A 24,315-nucleotide genomic window follows, 5' to 3' on the forward strand; every position below is an offset into this window, starting at 1 on the left:
CAAATTCAAGATTGCGGCCTGGTTCGGAGACATGTTTATAAATGTATTCCCGAAGACGACTAAGTAAAGATAGGCATATGCTTTGACACCGATAGTTTATTGCTGCAGACCGAAGCACAGAGCCTAGAGAGACTCAACCACTCTCTTGACTACATTACGAGTGGGCGGTCACAATGAAGATTGTCTTACTTTTATTCAACGACCACAACGACGATGGAAAGCACGTGTTATTGTTTACAAAACAAATTCATGACATTTAACCTGACATTTCACAATTTCATTGTTTTTCATCATTCTCAGTTTATTGCTTACCTTTCTATATATGCTCAGCATTCGAGCCAGTGCCGTGTCAGGGTATGCTAAGATCATAAACAGACGTTACACAGTGACAATCATGAGTCAATCTGTGTATTTCTTAGAAAAAACACAGAAAAATCCTTGGCAAAAAATGTCAAAGCCAAAGGTTGTGTCTGATTCTGATCATTCTGATAAAGTCCCAGCAGATGCAGTAAAAATGGATTCTCCTGCAAAAAGACTTGCTTCAGAAATCAAGAAAAGGGTGAAAAGGTTTGATGAGCCGATAACCGATCTGACTGATGTTGGTGTCGGGAGCAGGACAAGACAACAGAAACGAGCCCATGTTTCTGTCGCGTATGAACAACTTCCTACTGATGCTGATGACAAAAAGCAAATAAAAAGGGGAAGAATCATTGAAGCTGAAGCATCTGATCCCACTTCTACGGATCAGTCAAAAGAGATTGCGCCAAAAGCAATGGCAAAAAAGAAATCAATCTCTCCCAGGGTGCCTCCTGGCTGGAAGTTGCAGTACGAGAATATCCTTGAAATGAGGAAGTGTCGTGATGCACCAGTTGATTCCATGGGATGTGAAAGAATTGCTGATGTGAACGAGAGTCCAAAGGTATACGAAATAAGATTTCATCTGGAAAACCAATCTTTTCTAGATTTTGGAGAGGGTTTCCCCATTGTGACCTTGCACTGAGAAAAGTTTCCCAAGGCTTGTCCATAGGAAGCCATTGTCATAGAGGCGATATGGCAGGCAATGAATTTTGTTGGCAATAAATTTGTTTAAAAGATTTGAAGATGTCGTGTCTGCGAAGGTTACATAACTCGCAAAATTGACGATGATGATCAGTTGTCTTGAAGCCTGTAGTTGAATCTATAACGTGTCCAAATAGTCTAATAACTTTGACTTAGTGTTCCTGTATTCTAGCACTGACTTTATATCATTTGTTCTTCTTTCACTTCAGGTTTTCCGCTATCAAACTTTACTTGCCTTGATGATGTCAAGTCAAACAAAAGACGAGGTTACGTCAGCTGCCATGTCAAGACTTCAGGCCCATGGGTGTACCATCGACCACATACTGAAAACCTCTGACAAACAGCTTGGGGAATTGATTTCACCTGTTGGATTTTGGAAGGTAGAACTGAGAAAGTTTTCAAGTACATGGAATTAGGTCATGGAGTTTTAGTTTTCACAAATAATAATTGATAAAATAGTAGTGATTTTTCATTATCCCTGCTTAGGACCACTCCCATTTCTGTAATTAGTAAATGTAAATTTCACAAATGATTGTAAGGGGTTTCTTTTTAGAGAAAGGCTGAATACATCAAGAAAACATCATTGATATTGAAAGAGAAGTATGACTATGACATACCAGATAACATTGAAGAATTATGCCAACTTCCTGGTAAGTCAGTGTGTTCTGTGTTCTGTTTCTTTCTTCATATACCCACCAAGAGAAGTTATAAGTGTATGGTACCAGTAAAACCTACATTTCACTGGGGTTTTTAATAAAATTTGGTTGAGCTTAGAGTGAGATATCAAAATTTGAATCGAGTTCGAGTGCCATACAGATTCTGAGCATTATTACTTGCTAAGAGACCCAGTAGTTGAATTTTTATCTGGGAAATACAATAAGTTAAGGTAGCTTTAATCCGGAGCACTGTCTTGTCTTTCGCTGCAGTAATCATGAACTTTGATATCATTCAATGCAGGTGTTGGCCCCAAGATGTCATACCTTACAATGACATGTGCCTGGGACAAGTGTGTTGGCATAGGTGTAGATGTCCATGTTCACAGAATATCCAACAGACTTGGATGGGTAATGACATCCAAACCAGAGCAGACTAGGGAAGCTCTTGAGGGTTGGCTGCCCAGGTAAGACAGGGGCGATTTATGAGTTATGCAGTGTGGTGCAATACGTAATGTGGGAAATTATTTAGATTTGCCAGAACTTAAGCTCAACCCTATGAGGATATTGAATGTGTATAAGGAGCAGTTCATATGGGGTGTCTAGGTTGAGATGAACTCTTCTCCCTCAGGCACCTATTCCATAGAGCTATACCCTATACTATACTATACGCGAACAATAGTTTCATGGTCATGCACCCTTTGTGAAGCCATTGTTCGCGTATAGTGTCGTATACTGTATACCTCTATGGAATAGGGCACTTACAGAAGACAGTAGCTGCGCTTACACCACGAAATATTGGTGGACCAATTGCAATAACACCACCACATTGCCGCGACAAATTGGTTCGGCAATCCATTGCTGACACAAATTGCCGAGCGAATTTGTCCCACCAAGCTTGATGGTCCAAATTCGCCCGGCTTGTTAAAAGCTCGGCTTTGTCATGGTGTACGCGCAAATGGAACGGCAATTAGCTAGTTAGATGGTTCGGCTCCAGGCGGCGCTTTCGAAATGGCGCTTTCTGCGCATGCAATTTATTGTTTGCGCGCCATCTGTAGCCGGATTTTATAACTAGCTGCAGCGCTGGTGTAAGCGCTTGGTGGATTTTCGATGGTGCGGCATTGGTTCGCGAACCAAGATTGGTGGTCCATTTTCAGGTGGTGTACGTGCGGTTATAGTCTCTAGGCCAATAAACCATATTCTTGTTCATCCTGATGAACACCCATCAGGTACCCATTCAGCTGTTTATAAGTTTATAATCGACTACAATTTCACATCTTCGAATTTCAGAGATTACTGGAAGGAGGTAAACTACATCTTCGTAGGATTTGGTCAGCAGACGTGCAAGCCTCTGTATCCAATGTGTGCAACATGTCTGAACAAGGATATCTGTCCACATGGCAAGAAAGAGCTTAAACACAAGAAAAAGAAGTGACTCTGCAAGAACAAGTGGTGCTTAGGCTTGAAATATTGCATTTAAAGGACTCGGCTGTTGGGATATTGATTTGTATGGGCAGTACATAGACTGGTAACCTTGGAATGATCCGATTTTGTAGAACTTGTGATGTTCGCATTCTAAACTGTCATCTTGTGAAAGTAAAAATTTCAAATCTTTGATGTGACCTACGTCCTGGCCAGGTGTGAAATGAATCAGCATTTATAAGTTGAGTATATCTAGAGTTTGTTAGTGTCTGAAATGCAATAATATTGATACAACTGTAGGCAAGAGATTCAATGTAGCAACATTTTTGGTATACATACCTCACAGAAGTGGTAATCAATAAATTTTAACCAAGATTTCTGAATTATCCAAATTAGTTTTTACATCAACGAGGGTTGCACAGTTGCAATACTCCAGATAACAGCACTGGTCTCATCCATTTTGGGGAAGCTATGCTTGTTCCCCAATTTGAGATGGAACCTGCTTCCCCGAGGGCCTCCTGTTGTTCATTGGCTTGTATGGGGTACAGCCCATTGGTTGTTTGTACAAAACCCATGTACCATGTTGGATCAGTCTACAAGAGCACAGTGGGATGGAGCTCTTCCAAAGCAGAATGGTCCTGATGTTGTCCGAAGTACCCTACTTGGCCCCTGGTGACCTACTTCAGATAATATACTTGGGTTGACTCGATGGTGAGTCGGGCCTGTCTACACGAGCCTACACCAAGATTGAACCTCTATCCAAGGCAGAAAGATCCGGATGTCAAATGACATACAACCGGTGGACTGAACCTCATACAACCAGTTCCAGGTTGGCCCCGCCTACACTACCCAAGGCAGATGGGTCCGAATGATGGGGTTGTATCTGATCGGACCTGTCTTCAGGAGCACAGCACTCCTAAAGGCTGAAGGGTCCTGATGTTGTCTCAAGTACCCTATTTGGAATGAGCTTCTTGCATTGACTCGATGGACAGGTTGGGACTGTTTACACGAGCACAGATAAAGAAAGATCCTCTACCCAATGCCGAACAGTTAAAGATGGGGTTGTACGAGGTACAACGTATGGGCTTTGCCACATACAACCCAAGTGTCAGGTTGGACCTGTTTTCAAGAGTACAACGGGCAGAAGTGTCCCCACATTGTCTCTAGTATCCTACTTGAGAGGAGCTACTGGAGTTGTCTCCAAGGTGGTGCAGCGAGATAGAACCTTTAACCGAGGCAGCCAGCTAACTGGTCCTGCATCAATCTGTTTGTGGTAGTTTTGGCAATGCACTTTTGTTCCCGGTGACCACAAACAAGTTTTGCAAATTGATTGCGGCCAACCTAGCCCAACTGTCCCAAATGTTGACTTTGCAAGACATCCCTTCGATAGTGGGTACAACAATGCTTGTGGACAACCAGTCAGTAGTGGGATAACCTGATTTTGTATCTGGATGAACAGCAGGGTTTCTTAGAAAAAATATTCCAGATGATACTCTGTGAAACAGAGTGCCTATGTTTATAAGTATTAACCATTGACGACTAAAATCTAATAAAATCTGCCCAGAGTCTCTTGGCTAGTCAAGTAAGCAGCTCAGTTGAGAAGCTTTCCTTGCAAACGCAATCAGCATGAACAAAATGAGCATGGTGACCTGTCAGGTGTACATGTCACATTATGTAAAACTCCTCATTAATAAACTGAGGTTCTATCATTAAAAGTAAGAAAACACTGATATAATAGAAGATTTTCTTCTCTATTGATTTGTGAACACTCCACATGCACATCACACATGTACATAATGATATAAGTCGTAGTTTCACCTATCATAAAACCCCGTTTTTTCAAGACCCGTGTCTTCGCTGTGTGTCAAAAAACCCGGGGTGCACTTACACCTATCAGTGGTGTTAGATAATGGTTAATAGCCCCGGCGACAGGTGCGCTGTAGGTAGGGAGCTCTCCTGTGTTTCTTTCCCGTCGGAGGGGGATTTCGCATGCGCAATACCGAGGCAACTACATCGCGCCATCTGTCGCCGGATCTTAGAACTTGCAATTGCCGTGTCTATTCAGATTCCACCTATAAAAAAACCCGTGTTGAACACGGATCTAAATTAGCCCCATCGAGCTCGATGGGGCTAATAGACACGGGGATTTGACACACGGGTCTATTTAGACACGGCAATTCATAGGTGTAAGCGCAAAAGACATGGGGATTTGATAGGTGGAAGTACGACTATAAGTCCATTTAACTGAGGGATCTGTCTTTGAACCAGAATGAGAAACCGATAGTTGCATTTTACATAACTTACATATAGTGTTAACACTGACAGTATCCAATCACTCCTGTTACCTGACCTTGATGATATGGTTTGGTTTGTTATCTATTCGTTTCTTGGAACAATTTCATCTCGCAGAGAGATCGCAAATTCTCCCTAAAAGCTTGAAAGCAAAGTTGGCCAAGTTACTTGTTAAAATATCTTAGTCTTACAACTTTAAGCCGACTTTTAAATATATAGTTTATCTGTTATTCTTTTTTATTATATCGTGTGCACTCTGCTGGTCACCAAAAAACAGCATCTTAAGAAAATTAAACTTCAAGGAATCCTTTAGAAAATGTGCTGTTTTTCCTTCAACACTGTATCAATGCAATCCAACATTCTTTTGCAATATGATCATCTCCAAAAATACGAGGCACAGGCCCAAATCTGGATGCCAACACCTAAACTGATAAATGAACTTATCAATTTACAATGATCCTACTCAACCAATGAAAAACTCGCACATGAGCAATGTTACTTGAACCCAGCATATTTCAGGATAGCCTTATGTTAAGTATCTAATCAAGTCAGTCTACAATAAATTATGAGCCATCTGGAAAACTGGCTGGTTACTACACGATTTTAACCACTTTTTTACATTAGCCGGTGCACCCTCAACCTGTCCTTTCTGCTGGAGAGCAGACCACATCACAATGTCAGCAAAAGTCAAACTATTTCCAACCAACCAATCACGTTTCCCAAGCGCAGAATTCAAAGACTTCAGAGCCGATGCCTTTTCCTTCGCGTTGCCTCCAAGCACGAGATTCGTCGCTATATCTAACCAACTATCGATCTGAGTGGCTATGACTGGATCACAGGCGTCATACGCTGGTTTCATCATGCGGCCGATAAACCTGGCTATCGCCGCTTCGCCTTCAAGTCTTGTCTGCGCACCTGGAGATACCATCAAGGTCGGACCGTGTTTGACTGGAAACAACAATCACATGATAAGATTTCAACAGCAATATTGACAACAAGTCATCAATTTAGAGAAATTACTGTTCAGGGTGTCCCAAAACAACCGTCTTCCTATCAATCAAAGGTTAACATATCAGCCCTACTTATCTGCAAATGAAATGTTCAAAGTGGGAAGTTATTTTTCTCAATTTCCAAATACCTGGCCCAAGAAAACCCTTCATATTGGAGCATGGCGACATCACCAATCTTTGGCAACGTTTGTTCCAAAGGCGAAACCGTACTTGGTAATAAGTGCTGATAAATCATCATGAAATTCTTATACCCTTTTAAATTTAGTTCTTACCATCTTTCCATATTAGGGTTATAGCTATTTGAAAATCACTCCTTGATCCTCGCCCACCATTCCTGAAGGCAATTCGTAAGTTTTCTGGGATGTCCTTTACCGATGAGTGCATATGTGTGGCTGTCATAACTCTGTATTGACCTTTTAGTAGCTGATAGAGTATGAACAGAGAATAAGGTGGATTCTCTGGGCTAGCATTCACAACAACATCTTCTATCACTCCTGAGCTCTGAAATAAGCAGAAAGAAAAAGACTTACAGGACAAGGCCAATTATCTCTTCAATATGCTTCTCCTGTTTCAATAGTAAAATCACTCCTTGATCCTTGCACACCATTCCTGAAGGCAACCAATTTTCTCAAAGTGTTTGATGTTTTTTCAATTTTGTTTCAAATCTTATAACATTTTAATTTGAAGAACATATTATATGAAGATAGGGTTAACAAACTCTTGATCAGTACATAGTCTGATGGTGCTTTTTGATGCTTACTGATTTCAATTTGAGGTAAAATGTTATCAAAATGTTCCTCTCCATGAGGTTTTTAAAAGAAACTAACCAACTCATAAGGAGATTCTTGTATTCCACAAGCCGGCTGACATGCCATTGCCATAGGCGCTGATATGCCCGTTTTACTTTCTGCTTCCAGCTTGTTCACTTCTGTCTGTAGTGTTGCTAGCTTCTTTAATATAGCATCTTGTCTTGCCTCAAGTGCAGCAAGAGGGCTCTGGTCAAAACCATTACAGGGCGTGTCAGAGTGTGCCACATCCATCTACAACAAAAGAAGGCAAGTCAGTAAAGGTTTGTTAAAGATCAAGAACACTGGAAATACACTACATTTCAATCATTACTCCATTCACAATGAGCAATTACACTACTGCCATTATACTGGCTCCCTAGCGAATAGGTCTTTTCAAAGAAGAAGAATCCAAGCCCCAACAAATCAACAGACAACACACAAATGCGCACACTCAGAACAGGTCAGAAGGCCTAAGCAATTCCATTAAGACACTGTGAGTGACCCTTTTGTTCCAGGTGAAACACATGATCATTGATGGTGGCGGAGCTGAGGAGGAGCCTAGCTTAGCTACACCCGCGGTGGTTATGGTAAGAAAGAATGCCTCTCGAGCCATTGTCTGGCGTCTTTTACATATACCGTGAAGATCTATTGTAAAGATGGTTTGTATTGCCAAACCTAGGTGGTACCGGCGTATCTGGCAAAGGGCCTATTGTATGCAATTATGCCTCTGCAATGCATCACTATGCATGTTACATGGACATGTACATACACTCATGCACTGCATGCACTCATCATCATGCATGCATGCAGTGCATTTCACCGGTCGCAAAGTGGTTGGTTATTGGACCAATTTTCGAAGAGATGCTGTCGAATATATTCACCTTTGCTGCTTCAACCTTCTTCAAACTATACATGCAATTTGATGAAACACCCGTCAGATCTATAGGCTTGTATAAAGGGTTTAATTTGTACATACAATCTACTTTCGGCCCGTTCCGCACGTTCTGAGAAGCCATGACGGGCGATTTGTCACATCCTCGATGTGATTCTTACACGTACATGAGGGATGTCGGAGTTCGACAACAGATGACGCCACTGGCATTAGTTCATAACGCGGGAAATACGAATTGGCAACTACTGCAGCGCCATCTCCAGACAAAATGACAGAACAAGTTATAGCTGTAAAACCGGACAGAAGACGTTTCGACTGCCCTCTCAATGGAGTCCTTGCGTGGATTAAAGATGGGTCGGGGATGGAATCGGTTTATTCAGCATGCTCTGGAACAACCCAGAAGTATTAGAAGTATGGATGCTCCAGCATCTATTAGAATTAGATAGGGTTCATCACAAAGAAAAATAAGATTTATTACAAATATATACATGATGACTAAGATGTATGGATGATAGAGGATTTATAAGATGGTTGGCGTAAAGAAATAAACAGAAATTGTCAAGGTGAAGTCTTAAGGATGCTCCAGCATCTATTAAATAGGGTTCAAGACAAAGATTTAAATAAGATTTATTCAAAATATACATGTGGTATTGTTGGTGCAAATAAAAAGAAATTATCAAGGGAACTGACTTAACTTAAGGAGGCTCCTGCATCTATTACATAGGGTTCATCAAAATATACATGTATGAAAGATGGTGGTAAGAAATAAAGAAAAAGTATCTTTTAAAACGTAATACTATTTACTATGTTATCAAGTATGCTGTATGAGATGATCCCCCATTCGTACAGATGTCTGTTCATAGCATACCCGGGCGCAATGACCCCTAGATCCTGCCACTGATGATCAGCTGCACATTTTACGTAGTGCATGGGTGGTGTAAAGTGAAAGATAGTCCCTCAAATCATAGAGTTCTTCACAAATGTCTTGGATTGTTTATTGCTTCTCAGGAACTGTAGCATCTTGACGAGATAAACCATTCAATGTGAACTCAAATGATTGTCGCCATCTGAACTTGGCGATATGAATTCATAGTCATACTGGTGAAAAACCATTCAATGTGAAAGTGATTTGAGATCTGAGAAATATGGATTCATACTAATGATCGTAAACCATTCAATGTGATTTCAATGTAAACCATACAACGATTGTGGTCATCTGATAGATTTGGATTCATACAAGTGATAACCCATTCAATGTATCACATGCTGAACATCTCATCATTGGGGCACCAGTTTGTTGGTTTAAATGCACAACAAAGCCAGTAAAGAAGAAAAGCAAATTTTCTTTTGAAAATTATTTATTGTCGCATATTCCAAGAATTATCCTCACATGGCAACTTGGAAAGTCAGTGTAGGAGGAAAACCGTTTCAACGGGAGAAAACCTACGCAATTGGAGGGAGTCGTAAACTCCATCACACAGGTGACAGGCACAGCGCTTACGACCATAATGACTTTATACATTATACATTATAGTCACTGTGCAGCTCCAATGCCCATTAAAGGACGAGACATTGAGATAATTGTACTATCACACATGTTCTCCTCCTTTAAAATGTCCAAAAAAGACACTGCTGAATAGAGATCTTACACTAGATGACTCAACAATTCCAACCTCTGCATGCATTCATCATGTTCGTATACATTCTATACAAGTTTTAGCTATTGTACATGTATTTAAACCTATTGTGTATGACTTAAGTTGATCCATATTCAGCGAACAATAGGTTATGTCACTGCTCTCATTAATCCATGACTATTTGAATAACAAAAGAACCACATTTCTCATGGCCAAGAACTGGACAGAGGCTGCCAATTAGCATGACAAAAGGAGCAGAGGTGACATGTATTTGCATGACAAAAGAGGTAGCTTGACCTGGCAAGACTGGATGTTGGTCTGCCAGGTTTTTTGCAAGTTTGCAAGTTGAGTCTTAGATCTCTTTTATTTTACTTACAAGATTTACATGCATTACAAATATAATTACATAAATGACAACATAAAACGTCTTACAATTGACGTTACACTTTTCTCAAATCATTCAGTACCAAGTCCAATAAAAATGTTCTTGATGGGGCAAAATGATATCTTTCACAGCCTGCAGAACATGATAATTATGCTCTTGCAATAAAAGCCTTCTTGAATCAAACAAAGAAAAAGACTTAAGATTCTTTCCTGTGAGATCGCTATAGGTAGGATCAAGAACCAGTCTTATTCTGATAAGTTTGAATAAAACAATAGTTTTATTGACAAAGCTTATCAAATATCAGTTTAATTGGTGAAGAGATGTTTTGCATCCCGTGATTTTTTTGTTCACAGGTATTGATTAAAAAGTGACAAGGAAATAAGAATTCACTAGATTTGTGTTGTTGGTCAGTTGTCTAAAGTTTGAAGGTAAAGACACTGAGCAACCGAGCCAGCCAATGATACGAAGGATCTTTGGCGCCTGGGCCCAGGTGGTGTTTAAATGCCGGTGGATTCTGTGGTACTGAGGAGATCAAGAAACAGTAAAAAGGCCTACAGTTCCATCAAGACACACATGTTCATTCGCTTTGCCTGGGGTTAGAGCAAAGCGAATGTCATGTGAACCCCATGTCTCATGTGATGGACATAATCAAATGCAATATCTGATGAATTCGGTGATTTTTTAAGCAGAAAGATCTTTTTTGCTTGAAACAAATCTGAAGCAGCCGGTAGGGTCCCACTGTACCCAAGGCTACTGCGAATGTTTTGTTTGGGTATCAACTTACCCTGTTGGCTGTCCTGTTAGCCAGAACATCCCCTCCACATTTTTATTTTTTTCATTAATCTTGCTTGAAAATAATTTCTGGGCTTGTGACATGCCCTGGTTCCCCTGGTTACCTTATTACACCCTCCCCCCATTTTTAAACTCGTTTTTAAATGTGTACGGTTTTGAGCCATGGCAAGAGTTTGTCATTGGCCGAAAGAAGGCAAAAAATTGCCCTCAAGCAATCGGAAAATAAAATATCAGGATTTTTATCAAATCACCTTTCAATCAGATATTGCAATAAAAGGGTAAGGCCTACGGTGACAAAAATCCAAACTCCTTGACGGCGACGGGAGCATGGTAGAGATGCGCTGGCTCAGCAACATCCTCCTCCCTTCTGTGGGATGGCTCATCTCCTAAAAAGAAACATAATATTATATTATATTTGTGGGTGCCACCATCATCAGCAAAATATATGATGCACTGGAACGCATTAGTTTCAACAATAGTGAGGTTAAGATTAGTACAGAAATGATAAAGCACCAACTTTATTGACATCCATTTCGTTACCATACTGTGAAAAATTGCCTTTCTCGGGTCAATATTTTAAACATAACATGTAGGCTAACGCAAAACCTTTGACGAGATTTGATGATTGGGGAATTGTATGCAGTCTCAGCCCAATGCATGGGTTACTCAGAGAGTTGCCCTAAAATTAATTGCAGTTGGTAAGAGGGGGGGGGGGGGGGCATTCTAATATTCCATGTTACATCACCAATGAGCTGCTCTTCTTTCCCCAATATCATCAAATGAGCCAATCTCAGAAAATCTGGTTGCTTATACTGAGAACACATCAGTATCAGCCAACAGAATATAAGTTATTTTGATGCTGGGACTGGGTGGTCCAAACCATATTGATTGACCTGGTAATGATCGTCTTGCACTCGACTCATAACAGAAGTACATGAAGTAGCCAGTTGATTTCATACTCAGGGTGATTCATCATTTTAAAGCCAACTGCCCTCAAAACAATGAGTGGACCCAGGGCCGGGCGTGATACACTCCAGAAGCAGTGGACGGTGACAGATAATGCCCTTACAGTTTCGTTGCAGCAAAGCCCATTGGCTAATTGCCCAGCCGCACGAATTCCCACTATTTGTGGCAGTCCATTAGGAGATCCAATTAGGATGAATTGAAGCAATGGACTGCCACGGGAGTGTTGGGCCTGACGGAAGAACTTTTGAGCAATATTCTATATCTTAGGCGACTGTGATCATATGTCAATATAGTTGTTGTTTTTTGTTACCATTCAAACCTTCACCTCACAAATGAATATCTCCAACACTGCAGGAAATGGTCCATGTGCTCACCTGGGTTCCTACAGTGAAGGGTCATTATTTGACATGTGACGTCAAGAAGTAGAGGTAATCAAAGTTTGCCATCAGTGGCCAATTGATGATTTTCATGGATAGAGAGGGGTTTCCTCAAGTTTGAATGCCAGACATGTAAGCCTATGAACCATATCAGACCAAAATTGCTGGGGTAGGAGATCTTTCCTATTGTGCATAGTTTCAGGCCCCACTCAGTGGTTACGAAACTCGCCGTGCTGATGGACAAAAGTGTTCATCTCTGAACTTTGACCTTGGTGACCTTGATAAAGAGGTCAATCAAATCAAAGCCCGACTGAAAAAATATGTTTCATCATCAGATACACAGACACGAAAAATTTTATTAGCATTTGACCATCTTTTAAGGAGGAGCTGGTTTTGTGTTTTTTATGTCTCTTCCTCAGATACACACACAATAGAAATTTCTAGAGCATCTGACTATTTCTTAAGGAGTTAGAGCGGTTTTTGTGTTTTCACATTTTGCCCCTTGGTGGCCAAACTAAGAATTAGATCGAAACAAAATTTGATCTGGAAGGAGATCTTGCCCAGTGCGAAGTTTATGGACCAGTTGATCAACCTGGCAGTTATGAAATGTGGCCTGCTGGCGGACAACGACGACGACAGATGACGAACGCTCCATGATGGCTGTAGCTTGCAGGTGGGTACCAATTTTAACTACAGTTTTCATTGTAAATTCGGAAACATTTCTATGGCCAGCAAAGTGGTTCCCTTTCTGGACAGTGATTTGAAACCTTCATCGTCCCGCATTTTGAGTTTTTTCAGACCTACTTAGGAGGACATGTGGAGGCTGCTTACACCGTCAAATGGTGTGAAAACTATGCAATTGAAACTGAAAGGCCTGCACATGGCTGTGTTCGACATAATTACAATTGGAAAATGAAATGGCCAGGGGCCATTGTGCTCACCGTATAGATATTTGGTGGTGAGGAATTCATCCTGGTTAAGAAACATGCTACATGTATAGTATATAGGTCAAACCAAAGCCGGTATGACATGTGATTTATCCTTGCTTGTAGTACCTAACATTAAAAAAATAATCAGAGCAAGTCACTATTAAGCGAGATATTGTACTTTTTACCTTTTTTAGTTTTGGCCTCTTGGTGGCAAAGTCAAGAAACAGATTGGATCCAAATTCGGTGTCAGAGGTTACATGTGATAGGGAGTCGTGTACCAAATTTCAAGTTCATAGCTTTAGTGGTACACCCAAACTGCCAAGTTACACCATTGACCTCTGTGACCTCGAAAATTAGGTCAAATCAAAAACTTGTAGGATATGTGATGAATCCTTGCTAGGAGAACCTACCATAAAAATATCTATCATCGAAAAACATGTCACTAATAAGCGAGATATTTCACTTTTTACCTTTTTTTAGTTCTGGCCCCCTGGTGGCCAAGTAGAGAAACAGATCAGACTGAAATTCGGAGTCATGTGTATCAAATTTCAAGTTCATACTTTAGCCGTTCACTGTCAGAGGTCACCTGACCTGGGGGGTCCTGTGTACAAAGTTTCAAGTTCATAGCTCTAGCAGTTAAGAAGTGTCCCACTGTTTTTGAAACAGGATACAGACGACGACGGACACACTGCGGTGTTGTGTATAGACTCCCCTACCACCGGTGAGCCAAAATTAACGTTGGCGGTGAAATAGCATATGTTTGTTTTCTAAACTTGAAATACATTATTTGATACGATAACTTTAAAAATAGTTTTATCGTTATCGTGTTAGAGGAAGGATTCCTTATCCTCTCATTGCTGGCAGAGGCAGGTTCACCGGTCTGCAGACAATTAGAAATGCTGCGGTGAAGGTGCATTGTTTTTTCTACATTTCTTAAGATCATAAGGGATTATGTACAACACTGAAGAGTTTGAGAAAACTTCTAAGGAGGGATCAAATTGCATGTACTTCAAATTCTCAAATTTCTGGTAATTTTTACAAATTTTTCCAAAAATATCATCTGGACTCTCAGCAACTGCTTAGATCAACAACAGACACAAAACTGTCCCTCCTTGAGGTCATAAGCTGCAAACTTCTCAATATCTTCTCAATAGGTCTGATCAATCTAAGAAGTTTTCTCTTTTACCATGTTTTTAATTGTTCACAATCCCTAAATAAGGCTAAAGCCAAAGCAATGACATAGAAATTAGAAATTGATTTTTTTATATTATTACCGTTTGAGATGGCATCCTTCCATATGTAACAGATGAGCTGGCTCCATGGTGGCTGCTGGATATGGCGTCACATTACATAATGAGAAGGGCTCTATGTCCTTAGAGTCATCAGAGTCCCCTTAGAGCATCAATTCGATTGTCGTCAAAGTCTATTCGAATGACACACGATGTAAGTGTCCACCGCCGATATCCCTGAGCGAGACGATTCCATCTATTGAATCTACCAGACTCTCAGACCCACATCCAAGCATGGCTGGAAAACAAAATATCAAGGTCAATCCATTGTTTACCAAGATTAAAGACTTGAGCCATTTTGATAGAATTACAGTGCAGGGCAATGTACCTTCAACCCTAGCTCAGTTCCTGAACTCATTGTATCTGCATGGACTGCTTGTCTGTCCAAAGACATTTTTGACCACGCTTTTTCAAGATGTTTTAGTTCAGTAGTGCCTAACGGCAGGAGTGCAATGATAGTTTGCTCAGCCTTTTTTTCAGACGCAATTTTCAAAATGCCATTAAACACAGCTTAGAGCAAAGGAAATACCTTTTTACTGGTAAACAGTTTTAGGGCGTTTCATAATAATGAATTTTAAATACACCACTTTATCTTACTGTATATGCATTGAATTCTTCGTCATACAACATCTGCCAGGAAGATCCCCATGAAGGTCAATTAGGCTGTCTCCCCCAAATTGGATGGGTATGAAGGCATCTTATCATGGTGCGAAGTGTTGGCATCTGTTGTTTTCTGGGTCTTTGAGAGTCGTTCTTGCTTCAGTACGCATCGTAGATCGTTGTGGAATCATTGGGTCAACTCCACAGCCATCATCTCCAGTCATCTGCACAGCCTGGAAAACAGGGGAAAAATTATTTTATACAGGATAATCTCTACATAGATCGAAGCCAAAAGAAACTAGATATTTTTTATTCATTTGGGAGATGGTCATCACTTTCAGTGTCAAGTTTTGTCTTTGGCAAACTTTCTGGCTTCACTGTTTTTAATGAAAGTGCTTAGGGTTTTTTCTAAATTTTCTGTTTTTTGTGCTTTGTCAAGTGGAGTCGACCTCGGTTGACAAGCTATTCTTGGAGCAACATTTCGATTGGCCCCTCTTTGTGGAGTGTACTAGTGGAGTACTCGTTTAGGCATCCTTCTCTCAACCCCAGACAGTCTGGTTGCCAAGTCATGAATCAGATCAGACTGAAATTCAGTGTCCGAGATCATCTGACCAAGGGGTGTACACAGTTCCAAGTTGATAGCCCTGGCGGTTGAGAAATGTGCCACTCTTTGAAATAGGACACGACCACAGACACTGCACTGTTGTGTAGACTCGCCCTACTCTCTCAACCAAAGTTCGAAGTGGTGAGAGCCATTTTTATTCAGCGTATTTCCACCACATTACTTAGGGGAAAAGATGCCTCTAGGCAATTCCGACCAAAACTACCAAAATGTTGCCACCAGGGCGCTAAGATTAAAAAAATCAATGAGGTCAGAAGCATCCATCATGAGTCCATTTTGTTCCATGTCGACAGGTGAGCAAAATGGCCCTGGCCGTTTCATATTATAAAGTGGCACTGCTGGAAAGATGCTCACGGGCCTTTTTCTGGATCAAGTGGAGTGAAGATGTCATGGTTGATGGCATTTTCTTGTGGCAACGATCACCAAATAGGGGTGAGCATATAATTTGTTCAGGTGTTTATCTGATCTATCTTTATATGTTTTCCCAACATATTTAAACTGCTTTTGAGAGAATGATGCTCATATGAGAGCTTATGATGAAGTTAAATTTTGTCTGTGTTGAGTATTTTTGAAATGCATGCTGGATCATCTGTCCTGGTGAGTTCTGCCACAGAGCTAGCTCCAGAGTTTTGTGGTCAGAGTGGTGACCGTTGGCCAGTATTCCTCTCTCTTTCTTTTTAGGAAAGCAGGCCGGATAACTCTAATACTGAAAACTGAATACTGAATTTATTACTCTCAAACCGCTAACCGCTAAAGCTATGAACTTGAGACTTGGTACACGTTAACCACAATGTCAAATGACATAACCCAGCAAATTCAGGTCTGGTCTGATCTGATTTGATCCTTGCAGAGGTTCAAAACTTAAAACACACCCTTTTCAAGGTCACAGCTAGGTCAAATGTTGGTGCATGTACCCCTAGATCAGTTGATCTCAGTTAAGAAAACTTTGCTCGATTCACTGCTTCAATCCATGCCCTAGTGGTATTATTCGTCAGGCCAAATTGCCTTGGATTTTTATATCCATGCTTATGTCTGATATTACTAATTGTAATAACCATACATAAAATGTAACTTATGATTTGTCCAACTAATCAAGATCATCGAGGTCTGTTGCCCACTCGGCTGTTACTTGAGCACTCTCGGTCAGGTGGTCTCACTCAGGGATAAAAGTTCATGACTTGGCCACCAGGGTGCGGGTTCGGAGACATGAAAAATTATTTTTTCTCTCTCCTAAGTTATGAAGTTTGTTTCATGAGTAGATCTAATATCAACCAGGACTAAGTGATGCTCACCCTGTAGACTGCAACATCGTCTTTTGTGTCCCTTGTCCTTGTGTCCCATATCCTAAGTGTCCCTTGTCCTCGTGTCCCTTGCCCTTTATGCACAATGTTGGATCGGGCTGCCGAAAGAGAATCATATTTTTGTTGTTGGGTTTATCTAATTTCTGAGTGTTTCTACTGCATGTAGCTTTCACACTGAATCCGATTTAAAACTGTTTTCCAGAGAGCACCCTCCAAATACGAATTGGCTACACCAGTTTCAAAACGGCTGCACCACACTTGGCCTAATGCGCATGCAATTCGATTTGAAAAGTGCAACTCTTGCCACGTATTGTAGTAACGTGCCTTTCGCGGATGAATGTCCCTACCCTTTGTTGTAATTAGAAGATAATCAAGACAGGAACAAGCTAGTGTGCATGCCCCCTGCCAATAGACTGTTTTAATACGTATTAACGCCCACACTACACGTTTCAATGAGAATCAGTTAATGCGAATTCAATAAAGCACATTCAATTGTATTCTAAAAACCAAATTTGTTGAAGCGGTTTTCAAACTGTATCAACAGAATTGAGTGTGGCACCCCAATACGTATGAAAGTTGAAATTGTACGTCAGATTGATACTTTTTTTGGAGTCATTTTAATTTCTTTGTAATGTTTCTTTTATTCCAGACGTAACTGAGGACTAAGTGATGTTTACCCTGTATGGCTCCAACATTGGCAGCAACATATCCCCGGGGTCCAGTGTCTTCTTGGCTCTCAAGCTGGAGGCCGGCTCTCCTTCTTCATCACCGTCTTGTCGATTTCAGGGGGTGTATATTATTAGCTTTGTGAGGCACAAGAAGGTCAAGAACACTGTTGTTATTCAAAGAGCCCAATGTCTTCGTCATATGTACTAAACTGGTTTAGCACAAGTCCCACACGGACACGCCTGACATTTCGTCCGACGAAATTCCGCAGGTTAACAACAGGTCTATAACCCCAGTCATTCCATCCCCCTCGAGATCAGGTAGGGGATCGCTGGCCAGCTATTGCATACTATTGTTAACATTCGTACGACTTATCCCGCCAACACTCTAAAACAAGGGGACCAATTGAATGACTAGCGACACGCAACCGTTAATTGCCCCCATCAATCAACCACAATGACTCAAGGGGAACACGTACTTTGAACCTAAGTCCATGTCATCACCGTCGAAACTTAGATGAGGACCGTGGAACAAAGTGGCAAGCATGCCTGGGACCCAGCCACCGCGCTTTGGAAATGAGATGAGATAGACTCAAGTCGCCAGTCACGATAACCAAATACACCAAGCGTATAGCTTGAATCGAACCCGATCTATCATCGTCATTGGTCACCTGGCCTGGCCTGGACAACTGAAAGCTGAATAGGTTAAAATAGATGATAAGCAGGAAACATGAAACCAAAAGAATAAAAACTATACTAGCTAGATAACTATGATAACTACTCTAACAACTATACTAGCTAGATAACTATGATAACTACTCTAACAACTAGAATAATGACAATAGCTACAAAACTATCACAACATAGATCAGTCACACTTCCAGCACTCACTACAGCAACTAGAGTCCCTCCTCCCCCAAGACCTCCCACACCCTTTTTCAATCCCATCTCTCTCACACACACACACACACACAAACACAACATCTTACTATAGTTACAACTTTTGAATAACCACCCGATTTGCAGATAGAAGTGTCACTGTCAATTTATTTTACTTTCTTTTAATTACATGGCCAAAATATGATTTAGTAGTGGCTACATGATGTATGTAACGAATATATTACTGCATTTTATAAACATTTCATGGGCTAGAAATGCTTTATTTTGAATATGCAAAATATAAATAAGTTGAAAGTTTTAATATCTTCGATCTCTCAGAAGAGTGCACATAATAAAGTTGCAATGGGGATAACAGTTATGTGTTTCGTAATTTGCATTCTTTACGCCGAAATAAATCGTTTCATTCTTTTTCCATAAATCTCGCAGATTATTAGTCTGTAATTTTTTTCACTGCCTTGAGGCCCTGTGGGGGTCAAGTTACATGTTTCTTTTACCAACGATAACACAGATTTGACAGTGGCACCTCTATTGACAAGTCAGACAAGTATACCTACCCTTCTTCGTGGAAATCAAACGAGAATCTTCGAATGCAATTGCAGACAAGGTTGTGTCATCTGAAATGACAAATCAGCACAAATGCGTAATTACAGCAATGCTGTACTGTATAATCATTACTTATACGAAGTTCCTAAAAATGATGGTTGAATCATATCTCTCAATTTTTACATGATTTGCCTTCCTTTGGCAGAGGTTGACCTTATTCCTTTGTATTTATGGAAATAAATGTGAGCTAGTTCATGGCACATCCACATAAGAAACCAATCAGATTGCATCACAGCTTCCAACATGGCCTCCTGACTCATGACAAGATTGATGAGATTCTTCTGTTCTGGCCAAGAAATGGACACCATGAAAAAGTTCTGTGGTGACCAGATTCCATAAATAAGTCTGATATAAAAGGGTTCTGAAAGGGAAGGTCTCTCTCCATTCTGCTTATTGGAAAATCATTTAATTTCCATGTTTTCACTGAACACAATTCAGTGGTGATAAATTTGAATAGCGTTTTTCAGAGGGGACCATGTTGTAAGAGAGATAGGACACCCTGGCCCAAATCAGGATGTTATAGAGGTTGTGGAGTCATGTTGTGCATGAGCATACAATTTCTGTATATTTAGACATTTGACAACTTGGCACTCTGACCGATTAGGCATGTCATAACCTAATGGTATACATACCCTTGCAAATCATACAAGCTTCTTCAGTTGCAATTGCGGAGAGGGTTTGAAGCATCTGTCACAACCCTCAAGTTTGAGAAATAAAAAGATAACGATGCTGGATTAAGGTGAATCTTTCCTTTATTTCTTTTGTCCAAATAACACACTTGACAGTCACCAGCCACACCAAAAGATCGTTGATATAATATTTCCCATCTTTCCATTAGCAAAATACATATGTACATGTACCTCCAATACACATAAGAATTTGACGATCTTTTTTATCTTTTGCCAAAATATTTGTTTTATGGTGCCAGGTTTCAAGTTCGTAGCTTTTGCGGTTAAGAAATGTGCCATAACACACAATGGTAATTTATGCCATTTGACCTCCGTGACCTTGAAAAGTATGTCAGAACAAAAAGTGCAACATCTATTTGAGTTTTGACTGTCTTTGTCTCTCTCTCTCAAACCAACAACCTGTTCAGAAGTTGTTCTCAGAGATATCTGTGAGTGATCTCTGTATTGAAACCTGCATATTGGGTCATAAGGCAATGCACTTTCCCGCCCAAAAAAAAACAAAGGAAAGTTGTACTTTCTTCCAAAATCTCTTTTGCCTGTAGTAAAACGAGATAATGTCAAGATTCAGTCACGGTGATACCAACCTTTAAGAACATTGATGCAGAACACAAATAATTTTGCTACTTCAGAATGTTGAAATAAGTCAAAATTGAAGATATTTCTTTTTTGAAGAACCATGAAAATCCTGCCAGAACAAATGTTCTGCCTGCACTGCATGCTTGAACCAAGGATTGGAATATAAAATGTGACAGGTAGTGGCTTTATGTAACATGCCCAAACTTTCTTTCAAGGTTGACAGAGTCTGTTGTTGCCTAAGATATCCAAACAAATGTGTCAGATGTAATGGGTCAAGCCAGATTGGTAATGGCCATTGGGATTGGCCATAGGCCATGATGAATGAATAACCTTTTTATTTGATAATTATGGATTGGGTCTATAGAAATCGTACAGGGTGTTAATCAGTACAGTTGTTAGTTTTGAAAACTGGTAGAAAAAAGTGGTGAACATACTGGATACACACACATTGTTAAACCAGAGTAGCGCTTTGCAGAAAGAATTTATTTATTTAACGGAATAAATGAAACGGCCAGGGGCCGGGTTAGGAATTCATCCTGGTTCAAAAACATTCTACCTGTATAGCATATAGGTCAAACCAAAGTCGGTATGACATGTGATGTATCGTTGCTTGGAGTACCTACCATAAAAATATAATCGAAAACAGGTCACTGAATAAGCGAGATATTGCACTTTTAGGTTTTTGGCCTCCTGGTGGCCAAGTCGAGAATCAGATCAAATCGAAATTTGGTGTCCGAGGTAACATGACGTAGGGAGTCATGTGTACCAAATATCAAGTTCATAGCTTTTGCGGTTAAGAAACGTGCCGCAGTTACACTCAAACAGAAAATCAATTTATTTACGCCTTTTGACCTATGTGACCTTGAAAAGTTGATCAAATCAAAAACCCGTATGATATGTGATGTATCTTTGCTAGGAGAACCTACCACAAGAATTTTATCGAAAAACGGGTCACTCATAAGACAGATATCACACTTCTTAGGTTTCCACTTCTGGCCCCCTGGTGGTCAAGTCAAGAATCAGATCGGACTGAAATTCGGTGTCAGAGGTTACATGACATAGGGAGTCATGTGTACCAAATTTCAAGGTCATAGTTATAGCGATTAAGAAACATACACTGAAATGGCCAATTCACACCATTTGACCTCTGTGACCTTGAATATTAGGTCGTGAAAATCAAAAACCCGTAGGATAGGCCTATGTGATTTATCGTATACCCTAAGTGAAGTGATCCGGCAGACAAGACCATGAAAACCTCCCAAAAATGCATTCAAATTCAACCAAAATTACGGACAGTGCTCCAGGGACCGGCTTTTATAACACAACACAACACAAACCCCACTGCTCTTCATAAATTTGCAGACTTTATTTTGAAAGAAATGTGCAAAAGGTGCATGAAACATTTATCGCATGACCTGAGCGTGCAATATGTTCAAATAAAACGTTCAATAAAAATATTTTAATACACGAGATTATTAATGCTTGAGGTCATTTCTCGTGCAATCTGGACTCCGACTGTTGAAAGACCGTAGACTTCTACGTCATTTTCATTGTCGTCCTTTTTCTACATTATTGCGTTGGAATCCAGCCACGTCGCGAAGTCACGACGATGTCATGAGGTTGTGACGTCATCAACTCAAGCGTTACGTCTTTTAACGTCATTACGGATTAGGGTAAAAAATGACAAAATTTGCCTTTTTGCCTCAATTTTCTTGCGATAATTGCGATATTTGTGGTATATGATAAATAAAAAACTGCACTCGTGACTGATCCGGGTATCCAGATCGCACTCGATGATTCTCGAGTGCACTTTCGGGCCGTAGAAAACCATCTCTCGTGCAATCAGGGATTCCCAGATCAGCCACTCGTGCGGTTGTTTGTGCTTGTTATTGTTATCTAGTTAGAGACTAATGCTCACTGCACTGCCACTGGCCACTGGGTTATGGTACGAGGGCCAAGGGCAAGAGCATGCAAATTAGACAAACAGTAGCCTAGGCCTAATACTATAACTGGTTTACTGTCGTTTCGCTACATTGCCAGTTCGCTACCAGTCGTTTCGCTACATGTGGCGGTCGTTTCGCTACATGGTAGGTCGTTTCGCTACATGGGTGGAGTCGTTTCGCTACATGATGGGTACGGTCGTTTCGCTACATGGAGGACGTTTCGCTACATGGGTGGAGTCGTTTCGCTACATGGATGTAGGTAATTTCGCTACATCGTAGGTCGTTTCGCTACATGGGTGGAGCCATTATTTTTTCAAGTTTGTGCTAAACTCTGGGCTAAATATTTGTTGTGAATTTAGGGAAAAAATGCTCGAGAATACTACAATCAAGATGTACAGACCGGGGGAGCTGGCGGTACGTACCCATAAGTCTTTGCGGTAGTCTCGCGCGTACCGGATATAACCCATCAAGCTTTTCTCCTTCAGAGAAATACTGCGTTGCGCTCAAGTGCCTTATAAGGCTCGGCGGAAAGCCCCCCCACATGGCACTTTCAAAGTCAATAACGATGTTATCGACGCGAACCTCTCCGACAATCTCCTTCAACCTTTGCAAGATTGCTTTATAATCGCGCTTCTTTCGGCCGGACATCAATGCAAACGCGAGGGGCAACTGTTTTAAAGCTGACATTAATGTCCGAGATCGCCGGCATTTCATCTTCGCAACAGATGAACAAATCCACCTCCTGAGTAAAGCAAAGACCTGGTACGCTGATGCCACGTTTAAACTTTGCCGGTCGCTTTCCGCCGAGTATTTCCAGGCATCAACATCACAGGATGTCTGTTCCACTGGAACCAAGCAATTTGGCGGAAAGTCCAAGAACTCGGATAGTCATTCAACCGCACTTCATTCAACGCAGATTTGGAGGCCTTTGCAAGGCCTTCGCGTTGGCCTTAAACTTGCTTGAAATCGAAAATTTGGACAACACACGTGTACTACAGCGCAAACGGCAGCATTCTGACATATAGAAACATGTGGTCTGATTCTATTTTTACTTGTCATTTAGTGATCACGCGTCCAACCTCGTATGCAGGGTAATGTGGCTTTCTCATTGGTTGAACGTTAATTTTGTTCACAGGCACTTATAAGGCACTTGAGCGCAACGCAGTATTTCTCTGAAGGAGAAAAGCTTGATGGGTTATATCCGGTACGCGCGAGACTACCGCAAAGACTTATGGGTACGTACCGCCAGCTCCCCCGGTCTGTACATCTTGATTGTAGTATACTCGAGCATTTTTTCCCTAAATTCACAACAAATATTTAGCCCGGAGTTTAGCACAAACTTGAAAAAATAATGACTCCACCCATGTAGCGAAACGACCTACGATGTAGCGAAATTACCTACATCCATGTAGCGAAACGACTCCACCCATGTAGCGAAACGGCCTCCATGTAGCGAAACGACCGTACCCATCATGTAGCGAAACGACTCCACCCATGTAGCGAAACGACCTACCATGTAGCGAAACGACCGCCACATGTAGCGAAACGACTGGTAGCGAACTGGCAATGTAGCGAAACAGCCTGATACCCTATAACTAATCTAATAGGCCTAAAGGCTAGGCTCAACAAGGCCAAGGCCCAAGCAACCAAAATAATTAATTCCGTCATTGTCAAATACCAGCCTGATTCATGTCAGTTGTCACCGGCTTCGAGGCGGGGGGGGGGGGGGGGTGATTTGGTCATGGTATGTTTTTGTTTCTGCACCTACCTGCAGTATAATAAAGTCAGTGTATTTTCCCTTCAGTTGGCCTACAGTACAATGTACAGTGAAAGTACAGCAGTGTGGCCATGGTGGCATGCAGGCTTGTTGGATGATCATTATTTGGTCCCCCAATTCTGTGGTAACGGCCTCGTTTTGGGATTTG

The 24,315-nt window shown here is 41.0% G+C and overlaps 2 protein-coding genes and 1 long non-coding RNA gene across 4 annotated transcripts; 1 reads left to right on the top strand and 2 right to left on the bottom strand.

Annotated features, from left to right (window-relative positions):
- Positions 1 to 52: 52 nt before the first annotated feature.
- On the top strand, positions 53 to 3,495 carry LOC135491448 (endonuclease III-like protein 1). Its single transcript, XM_064777378.1, has 5 exons — positions 53 to 919; positions 1,269 to 1,439; positions 1,613 to 1,709; positions 2,017 to 2,179; positions 3,003 to 3,495. The coding sequence occupies exons 1-5, from the start codon at positions 323 to 325 to the stop codon at positions 3,145 to 3,147; spliced, it is 1,173 nt and encodes a 390-aa protein (XP_064633448.1). The 5' UTR covers positions 53 to 322; the 3' UTR covers positions 3,148 to 3,495.
- A 1,371-nt stretch (positions 3,496 to 4,866) lies between these two features.
- LOC135491519 (aminoacyl tRNA synthase complex-interacting multifunctional protein 2-like) lies at positions 4,867 to 8,240 on the bottom strand. Its single transcript, XM_064777507.1, has 4 exons — positions 8,106 to 8,240; positions 7,264 to 7,476; positions 6,709 to 6,937; positions 4,867 to 6,374 (listed from the first exon to the last, which is right to left on the bottom strand). The coding sequence occupies exons 1-4, from the start codon at positions 8,238 to 8,240 to the stop codon at positions 5,980 to 5,982; spliced, it is 972 nt and encodes a 323-aa protein (XP_064633577.1). The 3' UTR covers positions 4,867 to 5,979.
- Positions 8,241 to 10,347: 2,107 nt separating this feature from the next.
- Positions 10,348 to 24,206, bottom strand: LOC135491602 (uncharacterized). Of its 2 annotated transcripts, none has more exons than XR_010447852.1 (7): positions 24,159 to 24,206; positions 19,134 to 19,193; positions 17,692 to 18,375; positions 17,006 to 17,112; positions 15,089 to 15,324; positions 14,477 to 14,729; positions 10,348 to 11,316 (listed from the first exon to the last, which is right to left on the bottom strand). It is a non-coding gene; the product is annotated as an uncharacterized LOC135491602 (long non-coding RNA). The 2 variants fall into 2 exon arrangements; XR_010447859.1 differs by lacking the exon at positions 24,159 to 24,206 and adding an exon at positions 19,815 to 19,881.
- Between the last annotated feature and the right edge of the window lie 109 nt (positions 24,207 to 24,315).

Source organism: Lineus longissimus, chromosome 1 (assembly GCF_910592395.1).
Source record: "Lineus longissimus chromosome 1, tnLinLong1.2, whole genome shotgun sequence".
NCBI lineage: Eukaryota > Metazoa > Nemertea > Pilidiophora > Heteronemertea > Lineidae > Lineus > Lineus longissimus.

Coding starts and splice junctions, on each gene's coding strand:
- LOC135491519 (XM_064777507.1), bottom strand. CDS start 8,240: ATGGCTTCTCAGAACGTGCGGAACGGGCCGAAAGTAGATTGTATGTAC. Junction 6,938..7,263: donor AAGAATCTCCTTATGAGTTG/GTTAGTTTCTTT, acceptor TGCTTATTTCAG/AGCTCAGGAGTGATAGAAGA. Junction 6,375..6,708: donor AACCCTAATATGGAAAGATG/GTAAGAACTAAA, acceptor TGTTGTTTCCAG/TCAAACACGGTCCGACCTTG.
- LOC135491448 (XM_064777378.1), top strand. CDS start 323: ATGCTCAGCATTCGAGCCAGTGCCGTGTCAGGGTATGCTAAGATCATA. Junction 1,440..1,612: donor CACCTGTTGGATTTTGGAAG/GTAGAACTGAGA, acceptor GTTTCTTTTTAG/AGAAAGGCTGAATACATCAA. Junction 2,180..3,002: donor CTTGAGGGTTGGCTGCCCAG/GTAAGACAGGGG, acceptor TTCGAATTTCAG/AGATTACTGGAAGGAGGTAA.